The sequence below is a fragment of the Cyprinus carpio genome, chromosome B16 (assembly GCF_018340385.1).
Source record: "Cyprinus carpio isolate SPL01 chromosome B16, ASM1834038v1, whole genome shotgun sequence".
NCBI lineage: Eukaryota > Metazoa > Chordata > Actinopteri > Cypriniformes > Cyprinidae > Cyprinus > Cyprinus carpio.
Window position 1 is genome coordinate 25,841,461 of NC_056612.1, and position 21,705 is coordinate 25,863,165.

Consider the following 21,705-nt stretch of genomic DNA (forward strand, 5'->3'; position numbering starts at 1 on the left):
GAAGTAAAACTGTGCCTTAATAAAAGAGTGAATATCATGAAAATGGTCAAGGACATGACCAGACTTCACATTTCACTATTAAAACAAACAAATGAATGAATGAATAAATAAATAAGAAAATGAATAAACATATTTTAAGAGGATTATTTTATATGATCTTAATTATAATTAAGCCAGTTTCTACCATTGCCATCTAAATCATCTGGATGTTTTACTTATTTTTTAAATACATTTTTAATTCCATTTATAATTCATGTCATATCATTAATGTAATATGTTTTTCTTCTTTAAATTGGCATACATTAAAGCATAATCACATTGACATTTACTTTGAATTTATTTTGGTATGTATTTTTTCCTTTAGATTTCAGAATGAAATGCAAACTGAACACGTTCCTGACATGTTTTGTGAGGTTCTCCATATTTGTGCATTTAGGCTACATTTTCCTGGAAGCATAAATCCACGTTTCGTGGAATGGGTTAGATGAGGTTTCATTTAATTTCTCCTCTGTGTGTTTTCATACTGTTTTTGACCCGTGCAACAGACTGCGTGATCACAATGTACTCATATTTTGACTTTTGCATTTGCAGAATGTCTATTTCCATTCAAGGGCACGGTTTTTTATGAGTCAATCGCTAGGGGACTCTAGCGTGGTGATGCATGGACACACACTCACTCACTCACAGTCACACACACTCATCTAGATTAATGTACAGCTCAGGATGTTGCAGCCACAGCAGCCCATCACAGGCAACGGGCCTAGCGCAGGCCGCGGTCTCGGGTTGAACGTCCACCCTGGAATGCATCCCCTTAACCCGGTGCACCCGACTTCTCAACACCGCCCCGATGGAGACCCCGCGGGCCTCGAAGGCACCGAAAATGGACACAACAACCGTCGAGACATTGGCGATATCTTGCAACAGATCATGACGATTACCGACCAAAGTTTAGACGAAGCGCAAGCAAAGTGAGTTATTTAAAGTTATTTCTTTGAAAAACTCACAAGTTTAGCATCGAGCTAACGGTCGCGTGAGACAAGGGTATACTAAAACATAGAATAATCTATCATCTAACCTTTTTAATGACATTATTTCGTCTTTAATCCACTCAAATACACTTTTATTTGATTTAACAAGACCTAAAATATAAAAGTTTTTACTGTTAAAACAATTATTAGAATGTGTGCTGAAGTTCACGGGCTTTAGTTAGCTGATATTGTTTACGTTTTTCTTGACTTCAAACAAACTCTTTTTCTTGCATTTTGCAACATATACGTAGCGAAACAAAGATTCGCTATTAGATGTACATAGATCTATTTATTTGTATTTATCTTATCTTATTACAGGAGTAACTTTATTTTTATTAATTTCACAAAAACACAAATCAATGCCTGAAGCTAAGCTGAAAGGCTAATGTGTCAGGAGAATCGAAATGGGTATTGAGTTTTTAATACGTTAAAACAATCTAATTCATATAAAATCTGAGGTGGTGAAATATTCTTTTTTTTCACTAGCAACGTGATTTCAGCCTTTTCTGTATTTAACACGAGTTTACTGTCACTGTTACATCGGTAGCGTGCTAATGTTAGCTAACTGACTTTTGTTTGTTATTTTGTGACAGAAAACACGCTTTAAACTGTCATCGGATGAAACCGGCCTTATTCAGCGTCCTGTGCGAAATTAAGGAGAAAACTGGTGAGTAATGAGCATGCATTTTGTTTTAGAAGTGGTAAATATCATAACTGCAACTTTATAATTGGTTTAAAAGTTGGCATTGGATTCGCACAGGCGCCATGTTCTACAAGAACAAAGCCACAGAGTGTACACCTCATTAAAAACACAGCAATTTGAAGAAAAATTCTTAGTAGTCGTTTATATTTTATTCTAGTTCATAAATATATTCTCAAACTCTGTCGTTTGCATGCAATTTTGCATGGTTTAACAGCACTTTTTACTCAAACAATGGCATAATGATTATGGTTAGTAGCTTTTAAAAATTGAAGTTGCTCTTAAATAATAGCTTTATTATAAAAAAAAAAAAAAAATTCTCAGACCGTGTTATTTGCATGCATTACATTTTTTAAAAGAGCACAATAAGCAAATGGTTTCTGGTTTGTCTGAAGACCACATTTGCAGTTCCTTAATACCAAATGAAAATTTTTCTCAGCACTATTTTAGCGATATTATCTCAAACCCTATTTTGTTTGCATGTGATACCACATTTGCATGCATTAGGATATCAGTACAACAATAAAGTCGTAACTGGTTTGTATGAGAAGTTAAATAACCGTCCAGTATATTAACACAAACCTTTTTATATGCATGCAGCATCCTATTATTTTCATGCAAGAATTGAACTATTAATAATTGCACAATGTCTTTGGTTTGTATGAAGACTAAGTTTAGGAAGACTGAAATGTTTACTGTGATGGTTAGTAATTAAATGGCGTTGTGCCTAATAGAGTCTTTTAATTTCCGTGGTTTGGCACGCTCCCTTACAGCCCGTGGTATTGCATGCTGTGTGCCATTAATCATACAGTACTGCCCTGCACTATTCCCTGTTTATTGCACAGTGCTGTATTGAAACATTTTGTAAAGTACATTAATAAAAATAAAATCTCTCCTTATCAGACTATGCATGATGGAATAAAGCAGTACTTAGAGTGGTTGCAATGTTAAGCAGTGATGACACAGGAACTGTCAAAATGAGTCATCCTGCCTAATGTTTTGCCCTTGACTGAAGCACTTAACCTTGCGTTGCTCCAGGGAATAAATTAAAATGAATTCAAATTCATATTTATCTTGTAGGTCATTGACTGCCATTACAGTATCAAACATAATGCATTGTAATATTTCTACTACTCTGAGAAAATTGATATAGTGTTGACACCCATGAAAAGGGTTTTAAAAAAGCTAACCCAAATTTAGTTTTGAGAAATATGGGTCTTGAATATCTTATTTCTCTCAGTTTTAAAGTTTAATAACTCCGAAGTAGTTTTCAGTATGAACATAGAAAAATAATTTGGTGTTGCCTTCAAATAAACAAAGTCATTACAGAACAATTTGTGAAATTATGTTTTTATTGTATTTATTAATGTTTTATTGTTATGCATACTATTCATAAGCAAAATTTCTTATGTTTGAAGTACTAATACCGGTGTTGTACAATTAGGCATCTGCATTATTAAATTTAAACATAATATGGTGAATATTAAAGGGGTCATTTTTACTTTTGAATCATGACTAAAGGAAAAGGGCAGTGGTGAAAATTTTTTGGAAAAACTTCATTACCCATAATGCACTTGATCAGACTATCCATTAATCAGGGATACAAAAATGTGAAAGTACAATCTGTAGTTTTCATAAAAGTTGTAATACCTTTGCTGACAAATAAATAGTGATTTATTTATTTTTTTTTTTACTTTTTTTTTGGTTCAGACAACACATAAAACCAATACACAATGTTTGTTTACTTATACTACGGACATTGTAACAATACAAAGCTGCTTGAAAATCAGTGAATGGATGAATCCTTTAATGGATTAATTTCTTATTTGCAGGCCTTGCCATGAGAAATGCTCAGGAGGAGGAGCCTCCAGACCCACAGCTCGTGCGATTGGACAACATGCTGCTTGCTGAAGGTGTGGCCGGTCCAGAGAAGGGGGGCGGAGCCGCCGCCGCGGTCTCTGCCGCTACCAGCTCTGGCGGGATGTCACCTGACAGCTCACTGGAGCATTCCGACTATAAAAGCAAGTTGAGCCAAATTCGGAACATTTACCACACAGAGCTGGAGAAATACGAGCAGGTACATATCACTGCCATTGTGCTGGGTAGCCACGCCCACAGCGAAATCTCATTGGTCCAGAATTCTGTATCACAATAATAGAGTTCAGCAGTACACACCCACTTTTTTTTAGCAGCTTTCTTTCTGGAAGTATTTTACTCATTCATTTTTTTCAAATTAAAAAGCAAAAGTAAAAAAAAAGTTTAATGAGTAAAAAAAAAAAAAAAAAGTGAACCAATCAAGCAGCTGCGAGGCGAATCTCATTACAAACTTTGACTTGAAGCAAAAAGTATTTTAAAAAATTGGACAAAAGACTACCGACTTTAATGAGGAAAAGAACTGCAAGAGCTATTGATTTAAAGATGTTGATTAAATATAAAAAAAACTATATTAATTTTATTGAAAAAAATAATGATATTATGCATAGAAATATTTAAAGGTGCAGTAGGACATTTTGGAAAAAGCCTGATAGCACTGAAAGCGAATGTCCCAACCGCCTTGCAAATCGCCGTCCAAAGCCATGCCCCCTGAACGCTTGAACGCGAACAGATCAGATGACCAGAGACAGCATCAATACAATACATCATATGTCATTAACAAATCAACGAAAGCGTATTCCAGTGATTAAAAATCTCATAGTTCACCATAGGTCTCACTTTAATGGCTCATAAGTTATTGTTCAAAATCAGTTGTTCTGTGGAGAAAATGAATGAGGTTCTTACTTCTGGAACCTGACTGTTGCACTCTATTGAACTTGAAATACATCTTGATCTGTTGTTTGCACGGCATTTTTCTCTTTGAGGACAAAAATGTTTGTCTGACGGAGGAAGACACAGGTTCTGAGTGTCCTCAGCTGCTTTCTGACCTCGTTGCTGTTTCCAGGCCTGCAGTGAGTTCACTACACATGTTATGAACCTGCTGAGGGAGCAGTCTCGCACCCGGCCCGTGTCTCCGCGTGAGATCGAGCGCATGGTGGCCATCATCCACCGCAAGTTCAGCTCCATTCAGACGCAGCTCAAACAGAGCACCTGTGAAGCGGTCATGATACTGCGCTCACGCTTTCTGGATGCCAGGTGGGATTAAAACGTGTTTTGTGATATTAGAGCTTTGCTTTAGTGCACTAATGCATCAGATCTAGAAAGTACACTTTGTTTTGTTCAGGGTTTAGGGACCCTAACAGAAGGTCTTAAATTAGAGCAGAAAGTCTTAAATTCATAAAGTCATGGCATTAAATGTTTCATGCATTGCAAAAGGAATATTTCTCTCAGTATTTTTGTTTCCCAATACAAATATTTATTATAATCAGGAATAACTCGAGGTGTCTTGGAAAAACTGAACAAATTTAAGTGAGTTATAAGGTGCTCTATGTATGATTGACACCTAGGTATTACAGTCGAAATTCAAAATATTAGAGAGTTTTTTCAACCGGCCCCTCCTCCTCAGACTTGACGAACACGCAGGTTGCCAGATTGACGACACAAACCAGTGCACTTGACGATGAATGAAATGAAATGCGCTGTGTTTTCCACCAACTGGCAACCCGGGGTGCCGAAATACAATTGGGTAAACTGGCAGTGAGCGGGTTTCACAAACCAAAACAGATTCTGGCTGGAACGCACATTTTCAAAGGAGAATAACTGACTGTAGCATTGTTTTTCAGATAAACAAGATGTAGCATTGTTTTTCAGATAGACAATCTTATGTTATGTGGTTTTTCTTCTCAAGTAAATGTATCTTGATTTAAACATCTCTAGACATTTGCACATGAAAACAAGACAAAAACACTGAGGAAAAATAGCATTTTTTTATTTTTTGCAGTCTGATCAGAAAGTACAGTATTTTATTTCCATATTCTAATCCTTAACATTTTTTTTTATTTTTGATAAATGAATTAAAAAGAGATCAGTTGGGGTTGTGTTTTCAAACTTTGAAGCAGTGCTAATACAACATATTGACAGAACGTACATATTGTGTTCCCTTCAATTTATTCCTTAATTTTTCTTTACTTGGTCTTAAAAGGGTCTCTAAAAAGTCTTAAATATACCTTAATAAAACCTGCACTTTGTTCTTCATGCAGATTTTTTTTTTGACTATGACATTTTCTGTCTTTGTCAGGCGTAAACGGCGTAACTTTAGTAAACAGGCCACAGAGGTCCTGAACGAGTATTTCTATTCCCATCTCTCGAACCCTTACCCGAGCGAGGAGGCCAAAGAAGAGCTGGCCAAGCAGTGCGGGATCACTATGTCTCAGGTACCAGCTCCTCTATCAGATCTGTTTTCTCTGTCTAATAGGCTTGTTTTCTACTGAGCCTGGCTCTCAGTCCACTACGGGAGCATCCGGTCATCAGAGACAGATCAGTTTCATTTTGGCTCTGAAATCATGACAGGTGTCCAACTGGTTTGGCAACAAGAGGATTCGCTATAAGAAGAACATTGGGAAGTTCCAGGAAGAGGCCAATCTGTACGCCATGAAGACGGCCTTAGGGGCGACACAGAGCGAGGAATCGCCCCACACTCCAAACTCCACTGGTTAGTTCAAGGCTTGAGCTCTAACAGGGAATTTTCACACTAATTTTGTAGATTTGAAATAGTCTTGAGCGGTATATTTATATACATATTAAGAAACAGCAGCATTTACCTGCATATAGTTTGCTGCAGCAGAGATAATGCAAACAAATCTCTTGAATCAGAGTTTTGAATTGAATCATTGAATTTGATTCACGGAGGCGAATCGGTCAAATCAAATGAAACCAATATTGTGCAAGGATGTGATTTAAATATGTTTGAATGCAATAACTATACATTTAGATGTTAAATAATTTAATACAATGTTATAAATATATTACTGTTCAAAACTGTAGGGTCTGTACACAATTGTAACTTTGTAAATCTCTAATGCTTACCAAAACTGAATTTAAGTGATCAAAAATACTGAAAAACATGATGAAATATTATTACAATTTAAAATAACTGTTTTCTATTTGAATATTTGTTAAAATGTAATTTATTCCTGTGATGCAAAGCTGAATTTTCAGCAGTCTTCAGTGTCACGTGATCCTTCAGAAATCATTCTAATATGCTGATTTGCTGCTCAAGCTTTTTTTCAGGATTCTTTGATGAATAGAGTCTAGCGTTTATTTAAAATATAAATCTTTTCTAAAATGATAAATGTCTTTACTGACACTTTTGTTCAATTTAATGCATCTTTGCTTCAAAGTAGTGTGTGTGACATAGGTATTTCTAAAATTACAATAACTGTGCTTTGTGTTTTGCATCATTTGATTGACATGCATGTGCATGATGAACAAAGACCACGATGTTTAATCACTTTCTGTTAGGATCTATTTTGCATAATGTTATATTGAAAGTATAACAGTAAAATATACAGTGGCAGCCAAAATGATTAGAACACCCCTGCTCCAGTAAAAGACATTGTAGTAATGTGTTCCAAGGTTTTTCATATATGACTGAGTCTCGTACCTCTCATTCTTCCAGGCTCAGGATCGTTCTCGCTGTCAGGGTCAGCTGACTGCTTCCTAGGAGTTCCTCCAATGAACGGAGAGCAGCCTCCCTATCACATGGGGGCTCAGGTACGACTCTCTCGAACTCGATCAGCATTCCTGCGGCCCGCTGCGTGTCATCATCTCTGCGCATGAGTTTGGATCTCACTGGTTCAGAGAGGGAATGATGTGCTTTTGTGTGTTTGCTTAGCCATGCAGCTCTGCCTAAATGTCCTTTTCCTCTCTCTCTCTGGTAGGACGCTCAATCACGCTTCTCAGAAAGACTCTGTAGTACCAGAGAGAGCCGGGTGAGGAGCTCATCACACGCTTGCTCGTCTCTGCCGTCTATCAGTCTCGCTTTTTAAGTGACTTCACTGTGATCTTTACTCAGTTATGCTTTATTGCAAGGATTCACGTGCTCTGCTGATTATAATTAAGGCCTATTCATATCAAGAGCGATGAGTGAAGTGGCACATGAATTTTTATGAGAAACATTCACACAAATGAACAAAGGTGAATTACACATATGTGGTCTTACATACAGAATATAACCTATCTAAGCTCTATGAGTGGAAGTATCCAGAAAAATACTGTTTAAATGAGATTAAATCTGCTAATACAAATTTCACATAATAAAATATTTTTCAAATATCAAATGTTTAAAATATTATTATCTAATTATACAGATTTTAGGCTACTTCAAATGAATGTGAAATATGAATGTATCTTGATTATAAAGATAAGAATAGCGGTCTATTATCAGTATTAAATATAGTAAATAAGGTGCTGTGTAAGTGTTTAAAATAATTCTGTTTATTATCTTATAATACAGATTTCACTTCAATTAAGTGTGAGATATGAATATCTTTGTATAACGCTAATAATAGTGGTTTATTATCATTAATAATATAAAATAATAGATAGTAATAAAAAAATTCAAAGTGCTGTATAAATGTTTAAAATTATTATAAAATGTGTATTATTGTTAAAAATATAAATTATCTCGCAATTTAGATTATTATAAGATTTCACTTGCTTTAAGTGTAAAATAGCAATATATTGGCATAATGATAACATTATTAGTAATAAAAATATAGTGTGGTATAAATGTGGTATAAATGTTGAAATTATTTTTTTACTATTATTATTATCTAACAGTATATTTCACTTGCATTTGATAGAAATATATCTTGATATAATGATAATAGTGTTCTTTTGTTAGTAATAAAACAATTTAGCATTTTACAAAATAGCTTTTGTTTATTGAAAGTAGAAAGCATTGCATTTACAATATGGCTTCTGCAGGGAAATCACTAAAAATATGCCAGTATGAAAAGTGAATGCTTCTGCGTTACTTTTAAGTACAATGTGAACAACATGGCAATATCTACAACAAACAGCAAAATGTGAAAAAAGATTTTTTTTTATTCACTCACTGTGGATAGGCCTCAAATTCTGGCACATATGCTAGTATTTTGTTTAGAGATCTCTGTACAGGACGACTTCTGTTTTTCTGGTTTTAACAGCAGTTTTCTGTCTGCAGACTAATGGTAGCTGGCAGGAGCAGAACACGCCACCCTCCGCCACTTCACCTGGCAGCGATCACTCCGACAACTCGGACTGATGAGCTCCTTCCGCGGGCGTCCCGCTCGGATACCGGAGGACACACGAAATGACGAAAGAATGATGGTCACTCTTCTACCCAAATGCAGTTTTAGTTTTTTCACGTTTATTTTGTTTTTAGGAGCTCATTATCAGAAACACAAAACTGAGATTTCCCATGTAAACCATGCATAAGGCTGATCTTATGACAATTGTCGTATTCCATTCAATACGGTAATTTACCTAAGAATGGGCCTCATTCATGAAGCATGATGTAAATTGTTTGTAAAACCACAATTTTTTTGCATTCAGTTCAGTGCGAGCAGAACAGATTTCTGTCAAAATGTCTCGCACACACACACATATATTATATATGTGTGTGTGTGTGTGTGTGTGACCCTGGAGCACAAAACCAGTTTTAAGTCACTGGGGTATATTTGTAGCAATAGCCAAAAAAACATTGAATAGTTCAAAATTATAGATTTTTCTTTTATGCCAAAAATCATTATGATATTAAATAAAAATCATGTTCCATGAAGATACTTTGTAAATTTCCTACCGTAAATATATCAAAACATAATTTTTGTTTAGTAATATGCATAGCTAAGAATTCATTTGGAAAACTTCAAAGGCAATTTTCTCAGTATTTTGATTTTTTTTTACAACCTATTGTATTATATTCAACCATATTCCATATATTCAGATAGTTGTATCTCGGCCAAATATTGTTCGATCCTAATAAATCATACATCAATGCAAAGCATATTTATTCAGCTTTCAGATCATGTATAAATCTCAATTTTGAAAAATTGACACTTAAGACTGGTTTTGTGGTCCAGGGTCACATACATACATATACACACACACACACACACGCACATATATATATATATATATATATATATATATATATATATATATATATATATATACATACATATTTATGTTACAGTTTATGCATACATATGTGTGAGTGTTTGTGTGTGTATATATATATATATATTTATATATATATATATATATATATACACACACACACACACACATAGTACACACATTTATGGTGTTAGTAAAAAATGCAAGCTAAGATGCTAATTTACATAAAAAGTTTTAGTTTTGCAAACAGTTTATGCATTTGTTGAGTTGTATGTTTCATGAATAAGGCCGTTTTCTCCGTTTGGATAAATGAGTGTGTTTGTGTGAGAGAGAAGAGTTGGATGAGTTCATGGCGTTTAGTTGCCGTTATGTATTTTATTCTAGTTTTATTTTCACTTTTCCACTACATTACAACTTCCACTATTTGTAACTGCAATATCTGGGTGTTGAAAGGGGAACTTTTTAAACTGCATTAAGACTGCTTTCATTATAGTTATTATATTATTGTTATCACTGCTCTATATTGTTTATTCAAAGCTCAGATAGAATTGGCTTGGGTGACGGGGGCAATAGAGAAAAATCCAAAGATTGTTTGTTTGGCTTTTTTCGTGTGTGTGTGTGCGCGTTTCTCTTTTTTACTGGGTTTGTGTATGTATCAGTTATATGAATGAGGTGTGTTTGCTGTCTTTATTTACTGTTTGAATGAGTATATCAACAGTGCTGTCTTTTCTCTGTACAGTGAAACACCTGTATTCTCTACCTCTTTTACAATAAAGACTGTCTGTGTACACATTCATCATTTGCGCTTTAATATTGTTTTTCTAACCTTTATTTTTATCGCTGAAAAATGTTTACTTAGTTAACATTATATGGTGCTTGCGGCCTATTTTGATTGATATTTTACTGAATGGTATTTCTGTCAAGTCAGACTCTATGGAAGTAGCGATTGTGAACATTGTGAAAGATACACAAGAAACTGTATCTTTCTAGAATCTTCATCTCATGTGAATGTACATCCTTTTTTAAATATATTTACTATAAATTTTTTTAGGTGTAATACTTTTTTGTGGAAAACATTAATGAATGTTTGAAATCTCAACTTAAATGGAGAGCAGATGGCAAGAACATGCAATTCAATGCAATGAAATTAATCAAACGATTAATCGCATCCAGAATAAAAGTTTTTTGTTTATATAATATATGTGTGTGTACTATGTATATTTATTATGTATATATACATACACACAAGTACAGTATATAATTTAAAAATATTTACGTGTTTACATGTGTGTGTGTATGTATATATATATATATATATATATATATATATATATTTATATATATATATATAAACAACATTTTTATTGAATATATACATGGATGTGTATGTATTTATATATATACATAATATACATCGTACACAAAACGTATTTTGGATGTGATTAATTGTTTGACAGCACTAAATAAAATATAACAGGATGAATTTCATAAATTCTGTCAAGAGCATGTCTAAATTATATTTCAACTAAACCAAAGAAATAGGGATTTTTTCTAGGAGAAAATTAATCCAATTTTGAGTTTAAGATTTTATGATTATAATTTTTTTTACATAAAAGCCTATTTTTGCATCATTAAGGTTTCATTATGATAATGTAATATAAATATTATGATGTCATAATTTTCATGAAAATTCCTATTACTGTAGTGCAAAAAATCTAATTCTCAACTCTCCAAAAAAAAGGATTTTTTTTTTCTTACATAAATTTTTTTTTATTTAATTAAGATTTTATGATACTATATATATATATAATTTTTCACAGAAAAATAAATTTTCTGCATCAAGGTTTCATTATATTGTAATATAAATATTATATGATGTCACTATTTTCATGAACATTTCCTGTTACTTTAGTTAAAAAACAATCAAATTCTCACTGCTGTAGTGATAAGCTTTTTTTTTATTTGTATATTTTGTGTTGTATTAGAATAAAGTAAACCCTAAATTACAATAAAGCAAAACATCCAAACATATAACGCTTATGAGGGAATAATTAAGGAGAAAAATATGCTTTATTGTCCTGAAAATAATGTCAAAATGCAAACTGAAATGCAAAAAGAATTTCCTTCATGCAAATTTGAATTGCTTTTGATTTTGGGGCGAGGGAGTTTTCCTGAGATTCTGCCAATGATATTTTTTTATATAATTTTAACAGTCAGTAGAGAAATTTATGCATTTTTGAGTTGTCTAATTTCTTTTCTCTTTATCTTCTCTCACATGCTGCTTTGGATGGTGACGGCGGGTTCATTACTGACCCTCTCGCTCATTTTAGAGTATGAGTTCCTCATACTATCCCTCTCAGAGTCCATCTGAGCTGCGCTGAGGCTGTTCCCTGGGGTTTTGCTCTCTGATTGGCTGGCCGCTTCTCTCGGGTGGGGCACGATCACTATTTCTACATGCTCATTGGCTACTTTTTCAGCTGGCACAGCTACGGACAGCTCTGGTTGGTTGCCACTGGAGCGGCGGTTCAGTGCATGCTGGGTACAGGAGAACGAGCGCTGTCGAGGTGCGGGTTGTGGAGACAGGAAGTGAGGCGTTGCTGCTCGAGTAACGTCCTGGGTCATCTCCCTCTCCTCGTCCTCTGCTTCTGACGTCACTTCCTGGAGAGTGCTGATAGGCCGAGATGGGAGGCCATGAATCCTGGGGCTGACCAATGCCGTTGCTGATTGGTTGGGGGCTGGACGCCAGTTCTGGGGGGAGGAGCATTGCGTTCTTCCCATCTGCCAATCACTGTTGAGAACAAAACATGAGAACATGCTGGTAAAATTGTATCTGCAACTGGAATATACAGCTGCAGAGCTGACTTACGGAGGCGGAGGTGTTGGCATCCCTCTGTGGCTGATGACCCCCGAAAACGAGGAACTTCTTCCAGGTAGACATGGAGGTGAAGCGACCCAAGGAGAACAGACATACGTGCGATCGTCCCAGAGCACCTCAGTGGTGGGATCTAGAGGAACTGGCGCCCTGTGAACTCTGTGAGCCAATAGGAGCTCGAGGACCTGATGATGTAATCCCTCTCGAGCCACATCCAGTGGCCGCCGCCCCTTGAAGTCAGAGAGATCCTGATTGGCCCCGTTGAGCAGCAGGAATCGTGCAGTGTCATAGCAACCGTGGAGAGCCGAGAGAAACAAAGCCGTTTCACCCTATAGAGAAAGATTGAATTTTATTCCATTATTATTGGTGGATTATGATAATTCATTCATCAATCTATTGTTCATTCTCTCTATCATTCTCTCTCTCTCTATCTTTCTATCTACAGTGCCCTCCACTAATATTGGCATATTTACTCATAAGAATTTCTAGGGTTGCCAATAATTGTGGCCAGCATGCATCAGAGAAACACATTTATTTCATCATAAAATATTCTATAAAGTTCAAAAAGATCAACGATGCAGATTTATTTTCAAAGCTGCCTTTGCTCATATTTACCAAGGGTTCCAATAGTGGAGGGCACTCTATCTATCCATCCAATGGAATTCAAATTCTGAATGGTGCGTAACCCTTGTTTATTTGATTGGGTATACAAAAGGGTGACTTTTTCTTTACCTTATGGTCCTGTAAGTCCACTGCAGCACCGTAGCGAATGAGAGTCCGTGCCAATGGGAGGTGGTTTACTGAGCATGCCCAGTGGAGGGCAGATCTCCCTGGATGAAGAGAACGGGGAGAGAGAGAGAGAGAGAGAGAGAGAGAGAATAGAGATGCAAGAAATTGACAACAAACAGGGCAAGGGTGATCAGGAAATGGCGTGTTGTGGCACACAGAGGGGCCAGAAAGTAGTGGACAAAGCCAAAAAAATGACATGCGAGCATGTGTTATGAGAAGGGAAAACAGGAAGCGAACATTCAAGACAATAAAAGATGGAAAATTTTGAGAGAGAGAGAGAGAGAGAGAGGCATGGAAGGTTAATACATTATTTCCACATTGACCGGGCGCTACAGCACATTAACTGTGTTCTGAATCAGACGTGTTTATCAGGGGTGCTGGAGTGACGTGAGGGAAGCAGGAGGAGACGGAGGACGGCAGTGGGGAGTTGAGGACAGGACAGAGACAGTGACAAAGACAAAACCAGAAAGGGCAAAACACATTACTCCCCAACTGCAAAGGAAACAAAAACTATTCCTGTAATGTATTCTTGAAGACCACATTGATTGAAGGGCCTCGTTCCACATGCAAGGGTTAATGGTGCTCTTACCCGTGTGGTCAGTGTTATTGACAGGCACTCCGGCTCTCAGGAGCTCCAGAACCACTCGGTCAAGCCCACTTCTGACAGCTCGGATCAGCACGACCGAGCCGTCCGGACCGCACCACTGCACCGGAGCGGCCTGAGAGAAGACAGCACAAATGATCAGCTCTACAGAGAGAATGATGCAGCATGCAGAAATCTTTCCAATAACAGATATCATGAGCATTGTAGTATTATAGGTTTTTAAATGTGCAGGCAGATTGTTAAAATTAGATAAACTCACTGTTCTTGGTGGTCTTTGAGGGGTAGGAACTGCATTTCTTTCCCATCCTCTAGGGGGAGCTAAAGGTAAAACAGAGAAACACAATTGAAGCACAGCAGCTGTGTCACATTTCTCCTCCTAGCTGTGCTAAATAGTATGCATGATTAGAATTGGATACTTTCTCTATTCGTGATGCATTGAAAATAATATGCAAATGTTATTCAGATGCACATGATCTTCAAAGGTTATGTTGGGGATGTAACAGGTTTTTCAACACGAATCTGTTGAAAGATTTGCTTGAATCATCGCTCGGAGATGTTCACAGAAGTTCCCACATGGCATTTACATACTTTTAAATGTTTTAGTAAAAAATAATGTATATATTTATACAGATTCATTTAATATATTATCTAAATTAATCCAAAAACTATGCTTTTAAAATATTTTTTGTTAATTGAAATTGCAAAAATAAACAAATGAAAATAAAATATAAATATTAAACTTTACATTTGCCTTGGCAACTAACTAAAATAAGTTAAATTTAAGTAAAAAAAATAAAATAAAAATAAACTGAAATAAAAATAAAGCTAAATAGCAAAGTCTAATAAAATATTAAAAATGACAAAAGCACATCAAAATTACTAAAATAAACAAAAAACAAACTAAATTTAAAATGAAAACTGAAAATATTAAAAAAAAAATCTAATTTAAAATAATAATAGTAGTAAAAATTAAGTAAAACTGAATTAATCACCTTTACTGCATTGTTTACATGATACATTATATTGTTTTCTGTAATCTTTTGAATTTGCTTGGCTGTTCCAAAACGATATATATATATATATATTAGAGAGAGAGAGAGAGAGAGAGAGAGAGAGAAACTAAATTAACATTTACTACATTTTAATGTAATCTGTTGAATCTACTTGTGTTTTTTTTAAGAATTAAGGTTTTGCAGTTTTGAAAAAAAAAAAAAAAAAAAAAAAAACCCTCTTTTGTCATTTTAGAGCAAACACATAAATAACACTGAAAAACATAATTTTTCGCCTTCTCATTCCAGCAGGTCTCACCCAGCATGCGGGGCTGTTGGTGGTTGAAGTGTTTTTGGTCTGGTGATCTGTGGTCACAGATGGTCTTGTTGATGTCCTCCATGGAGCTCTGGGTCACATCGGTGTCACTTCCGATGTCCAGTTCCTTCCTCAGGGGTCTATAATCAGCGTAAAGGACACGGACAGTTCCTCTCCATTAGCACAGTTTCCTCACTCACAGTATGAAAACTCTTCAAAGACCCTCGAGTTCCTCTGAACATCAGACTCACCGCATACGGATCGCATCCTCACCGAGGGGCTCCTTGCGTCTTTTTCCTGACTCCTTTCCTTTCTTGTTTTTCTTCGTCCCATTTCTGTCTTTATCTCTTCCCGATCTGCTTCTTTTGTCCTCAGAGTGGCGGGTCCAGGCCTTGCTGCCGTTATTGTTGTCGGTCACTGTGGATCTGTGACGCACTCGCTCTCCTCCTTCTCGCCTCTGTCTTCTTCTCTTTAACCACAGGCACACCACGGTGATGATCACGGCAGCTGCCACACCGAGTCCCGTCGCCACACCGACCACAGGCCACATCCAGGCAGGAGAGGCTTCATGAAATGAAACGTGACATTTAGCAACTAAATAATGCTCAGGAATACAAGAAAACATGCACATTAGGCTAAATTCTAGATATTTCTCACAACTCACTTTTCTAAAACTCTCTTATCTTTTGCACTGACTTTAATCAGCAGGGGATAAACACACATATGATTAGTGAATAATGATTACAATTTTAGTTTGTTTCTCACACAAAGCTATCGTATTGTTTCAGAAGAGTACTCTTATGGTGCTTTTTGTTGTTGTCATTTTAGAGTTAACATTATGAAAATAAGAACAATAATGCTGCTTTTTTGTATGACAGCATTGTTGTTCTTGTTAAAATAAAGCTGAAATAAAATAAATATTAGATGAAAAACTTAAAAATAATTACATTGAAGTACTTATTGAAGTACTTAAATTGAAGTACTAAAACAGAAATAAATGTAAATCTAATAAAAATGTAAAAAGCACTATCACACATAACTATTTTGTGCAAATCATTCCAGTATTACAAATTACTAAAATTAAAATGAAATCGTAAAATAAACAAACAAATAAATAAAATCTCAAAATATCTATACATACTATAATAATGTGTAAATAATAAAATAAATAAATTATTAAAATGTAATTTTTAAAATAAAATAAGTAAAATAAAAGCTTAAAATGTAGAAAATGGCCTTAAAATTTCGTTTTAAAATAAAATAAGTAAAAATAAAAACTTAAAATGTAGAATATGGCTTCTTTAAATAAAACAAAGTAAATATAAAGATGGAAAAACATAAACCTGAAAACTTAAAAATGTATTGTCTTAGCAACTAACTGATATTTGAAGTCATAAAATTACTAAAACTGAAATAAAAATAAAGCTATATAGAAATTAAAATTAAATGAAAATGAAAAAAAAAAAATTTTAACTGGACATATAAAATAAGTTAATTCAAAAATAAAAAGTAAAAATTTTGTTAAAATAAGTAAACGAAATAAGTAAAACAAACATTTAAAATGTTCAATATGGGTTCTTTAAATTAATTAAATAAATATTAGATGAAAAACTTAAACCTAAAAAAAAGCCAAATAAATGCTAATTCAAAATATTCTACTAATACTAAAATAATACCTTATGCAGGAAAAATAACAGCATAATAATAGTGAGTAAATAATAACAGAATTTAAATTTTGCATAAACTTTCTGTAAGTGTCTGAATAGTGTGCTTATGTTCTGGTAAAGTAAAAAAGAAAACAAACCGTTGTGCTCCTCCTTTGGCAGTTTCACCTCCTCTCTGGCTCCTATTTCCTCATCGACTCCACGTACACTGATCACAGCCGCCAGGATCTCTGGGATCATGGGAAACGAGGCATGATTCTGTACCAGGATGGCACGCAGGAAGTGTGCTGCCTCGATGGCATACTGGAAACAGGTGGAGGGAAGACGGGAGCAGGGTCTGTTATCCAGCTGCAGGAATAACACTGACCTGTAATACAGAACAATATGCATGCAGTCAGCACACGTTTGAAAAACAGACCACTGATTATAATACCTGTATGATGTCACAAATAATATCTAACTAACAGTACAACAAAATGGCCTTAAAATCAAGCACTGAATTGTATTAAATCTGATTAGCCAATCAAAACTATGTTCATTTACCTAAAGTAATCTAAAAGCAATCCCAAGAGAGGCTTACAGAAAGGGTGGAAAGTAGCTGTGCAAAAATAAATGATTTAATTTTACATTATTTTAGGTGTATTTATTTATTTATGTATTTTTTGCCTTTTCTTTATGGGTTATTTATATCATGAGTATTTTTGGTGCATAATCCCTTGATTAACATGGACTATAAATACTTTTTTTTTTTCAAATAAAATACTAAAAAAAATTAAACACAGCATATGGCCTATTTAAATAATTTATTTGACATTATTGTTAGTTATAATTTATGCTTTTTACAGTTTATTTAGATTATGAGTATTTTTGATGCATAACCTTTGATTAACATGGACTATAAAATAAAATAAAATAAAAATATATAAAAAAAGCTTGAAATGTAGAATATGGCCCATTTTAATTTAAAATTATTAACATTATTTTACAGGTATAGTTTATAATTAGGTTTATTTATAGTTTTTTTTATATTATGAGTATTTTTAGTGCATAACCTCTTGATTAACATGGACTATAAATAAAAATAAAATAAAAAATTAAAATTAAAATTGAAATGTAGCATTTGGTCTCTTTAAATGATTTGTGTTACATTATTTTTAGTTATATTTTATGCTTTTTACAGTTTATTTATGAGTATTTTTGATGCATAAACCTTTGATTAACATGGACTATAAAAAAAATAAAATAAAATTAAATTAAATTAAATTAAATATAAAAAAAAAATTAAAAGCTCGAAATTTAGAATATGGGCCATTTTAGCTTAAAATTTTTAACATTATTTTACAGGTATAGTTTATAGTTAGGTTTATTTTGTTTATTTATATTATGAGTACTTTTGGTGCATAATCCCTTGATTAACATGGACTATAAATAAAATAAAGTAAAATAAAATATATAATATATTTTTGATGCATAAACCCTTGATTAATATGGACTATAAAAATGTTAATAAAAATAAAAACAATATTATTAAAAAATAGTTAATATTTAAAAATTCAATTAAAGTCTGAGATGTAGAATAGGACCTCTTTAAATGGAAACATAAGAGAGTATCGCTAACCCATTGCTGTCATAGGATAGTGTTTGAGTGTACAGCTCGGAGAGCTGTCGGGTGTCCATTGTGAGTAGGTCTGTGGTGGGCTGGAGGGGTGCCATCCCTCGGAGTTTGACGCTGGTCTGCAGGACAGTGCTTAAGGGCCATAACAGAGAAGTGTTCTGGGTCTGACCCCTCTGGAACGGGATTCTAGTGTGCAGTATGAGGCTCCCTTTGGCCCAGATGGGGTACTGGTGTTTGTAGCAGTCCGATCCGTCCCACCCACAGAGGGCATTGTTGCAGCCCTGGTCGCAGTGGCCGTTGTCATAATGATTTCTGCAATACTGAATATGCCCTAAACTGAGAAAACAAAACATTTTACTTGAAATGTGCATATAACAAATGATAAATATTCGTGTTGCATTGCAATAAATTCATATGCATATCAGTTGCAGGTTCTCGTGAATAGCCTAATTATTACAGCTGCATCCTGCTATGATTTATACTTGATGCATTGTAATTGTGGTTACAATTATTTATGACAAATATCGAGTTTTCAAGGCCGAAGTATTTTTTACTTCGTTATAGTCAGGGGTGCACATAAGTTTATCAGCCTGGTTCTCATATGAAAACCTGGAGATTTAGTTTGGTCCTCACACGGTACATAGTGTGACCCATCAATATAACTATAAAAAAAAATAATAATAATAATAGTGACAATATTATTGCACGTTATTTAGTTTTTTTTTTTTTAAATATATATATATAAAAAAATAATAAACTAAATAATAAAGTGAGTATTAAATACAAATACAATTTTGTTATAGTAAACTTTAAAGTAAAATGCTATTTTTTTTATTATTATTATTTTAATTTGAACTTACATCATTTTCAAACTGAGAATCAGCAAGCTTTTATTTTTGCGGGCTGCCTGCAGTATGTTTTATGGGATATCAGCATGTTGGTTTCTTACTTGCAGATGCCTTTGTCTTTGAGGCAGTCAAATCCATCTCTCAGACAGTCAGAAGTGGAGCACTCCTGATTACATACTCCATTCCCAAACTTGGCCTGGCACTTTTTTCCTGCACTACAGCTGCTGTATGGATCACTAGGGGAGCCTTTTTAGGAAAAGGCAAAGTATGATTATCATGTAATACAAACTAGTAGAGTAGCAATGTCAAGCATGCTTTTGAGCTATTAAAGGGCCCACATCACTAAAGATGTTCAGCATCATCCTGGCTGGAGAGGGCGGGGCCCTTGACCTGAATTCCAGGAGGAACAGGAAATGAGGGGCATGACACAAACAGGAAGTTTCCAGAAGAGTCGAACAGCAACAGGAAATGGGGTGGAATGGGAGTAGATGAAGGCTGAGAGCATAACTGTAGCGATGAGGGATGTAATAGAGAGGGACAAAAGCTTTGAAAGGTGTGTGTGAAGCAAAATCAAGCCATTGTGGCTGAACAATAAACCAGAATTTTGTATAGCAAAACACAGAAAGTATAAATGGGTTTACTTTTACATTGTATATATATTTAAAACCATACCATATGTGTTTATGAACTGCAGTACTGCAAGAATCATGTTGAAGGAAATTTGACATGACAGCTGAATAATATCACACAAAAAACCTTCACTTCACATTCAGTATCTCATTTTTGCATGTCTGCTAAAAATCTTGTACATTTGTATTTTTCTCTTAGCATTTTCTCCACTGAAGAATGATATATAAATACACTACTTTTCAAATAAAAATAAAGTTGAGGTCTGTAATATATTTTTTTAAATGAAATTATTACTTTTATTCAGGAAGGATGCATTACACTGATCAAAAGTTTCAGTCATTTATTATTAATTATTTACATCTCATTTATAATGTTACAAAATGTTATTAAAAATAGATTTCTATTTAAAATAAATACTGTTTTTAACGTTCTATTCATTAATCCAAAAAAAATACAGAAAGTACATATGGATAAATGGATGTATCAACTAGATTAGATACAGTAGATAGATAGATAGATAGATAGATAGATAGATAGATAGATAGATAGACCTAAAATACAAATGGGTTTACTTTCTCTCTCTCTCTCCCCCCCCCCCCCCCCCCCCACACACACACACACAACACACTCACACAAAAAACCTAACCCCACACACACACACACACACACCCACAAAAGAACATTATATTTTTTATAATGTGCTATTTTTCAATAAAAATATATTTACTTTGTTGGTCTGAGATCAAAGTTTGGGAATTAAACCTGAAAGTAAACAACAACAAAAAACCTTACAGCAAATAAATATTTTAAGTTGTATTTTAGAAATAGAAAAGATTTTTACAAAAAAAAAAAAACAAAACAAAAAACAAATAACTGATAAAACTAATAATGATAATAGAATGTTTAATTAATTTGCTTGTTTGTAAATGTTTAATTTAATAAATATGAAATACATATCAAATATCTAATAAAATATATATCAAGTTTCTAATCATTTGCCTTCAAATTCAAGTTATAAAAACAATTAGTGAATATTGTATGTTATTCCTGTCTTGTTTGCAGCTAGTGGTAGAGTAGTGGTAGATAATAGATTGTGCTACTAGATAGTAAGTGGGTCATTAGAACACCAGCAATCATCACACATCATCTGTGTCCATCTCTTCAGTCATCCATCAGTTCTGTCCACAGAAAACTGAGTTTGACTCACCTTGAGATAATCTGCAGAGAGTCCATACGATGAAGGAGAATCTCACAGTCAGGTGCATCTCTGAACACAGAGACGAGTCTGGAGTTAGTCAGGTTCCTCTTGATTTGACACAGCAACCCCCTCGAGTATGAATCACCAAGACCAAGACCTGGTGTCTTCTCATTTGAGGCTGCTCTATGTCTTCAGAGAGTCTTGGAAGGTTTCTTCAGATGGATGCAGCATTATCAGTCCAGTAATACTGTGTGAAGTGTGTGAACGTTCATGTCTACACCCTCAACAGCTCCCTCCCCGAATTTGTCCCTCATTCTTTTTCAGAAGCACGGCGGATATCTGGACGACTTCCTGCCACTGTGTGGAAAAGAATAGGAGTGTGTGTGTGTGTGTGTGTGTGTTTGTGTGTGTGTGTGTG

At 34.5% G+C, this 21,705-nt stretch overlaps 2 protein-coding genes across 3 annotated transcripts; one reads left to right on the forward strand and one right to left on the reverse strand.

The window, feature by feature from the left end:
- Positions 1–574: 574 nt before the first annotated feature.
- LOC109102350 (pre-B-cell leukemia transcription factor 1-like) lies at positions 575–9,355 on the forward strand. 2 transcript variants are annotated; one of them, XM_019115701.2, is made up of 9 exons: positions 575–968; positions 1,622–1,695; positions 3,561–3,805; positions 4,667–4,857; positions 5,900–6,035; positions 6,172–6,313; positions 7,280–7,374; positions 7,542–7,592; positions 8,828–9,355. In XM_019115701.2, the coding sequence occupies exons 1-9, from the start codon at positions 724–726 to the stop codon at positions 8,906–8,908; spliced, it is 1,260 nt and encodes a 419-aa protein (XP_018971246.1). In that variant the 5' UTR covers positions 575–723; the 3' UTR covers positions 8,909–9,355. The 2 variants fall into 2 exon arrangements, with proteins under 2 accessions (XP_018971246.1, XP_018971247.1); XM_019115702.2 differs by lacking the exon at positions 7,542–7,592 and having other exon boundaries at positions 600–968; positions 8,828–9,353.
- Positions 9,356–11,813: 2,458 nt separating this feature from the next.
- Positions 11,814–21,598, reverse strand: notchl (notch receptor, like). The gene is made up of 11 exons (XM_042741721.1): positions 21,297–21,598; positions 19,561–19,705; positions 18,615–18,947; positions 17,137–17,363; positions 15,584–15,896; positions 15,336–15,472; positions 14,287–14,345; positions 14,013–14,142; positions 13,367–13,464; positions 12,629–12,963; positions 11,814–12,550 (listed from the first exon to the last, which is right to left on the reverse strand). Exons 1-11 carry the CDS (start codon positions 21,352–21,354, stop codon positions 12,034–12,036), a joined length of 2,352 nt encoding a protein of 783 aa, XP_042597655.1. The 5' UTR covers positions 21,355–21,598; the 3' UTR covers positions 11,814–12,033.
- Positions 21,599–21,705: the final 107 nt, after the last annotated feature.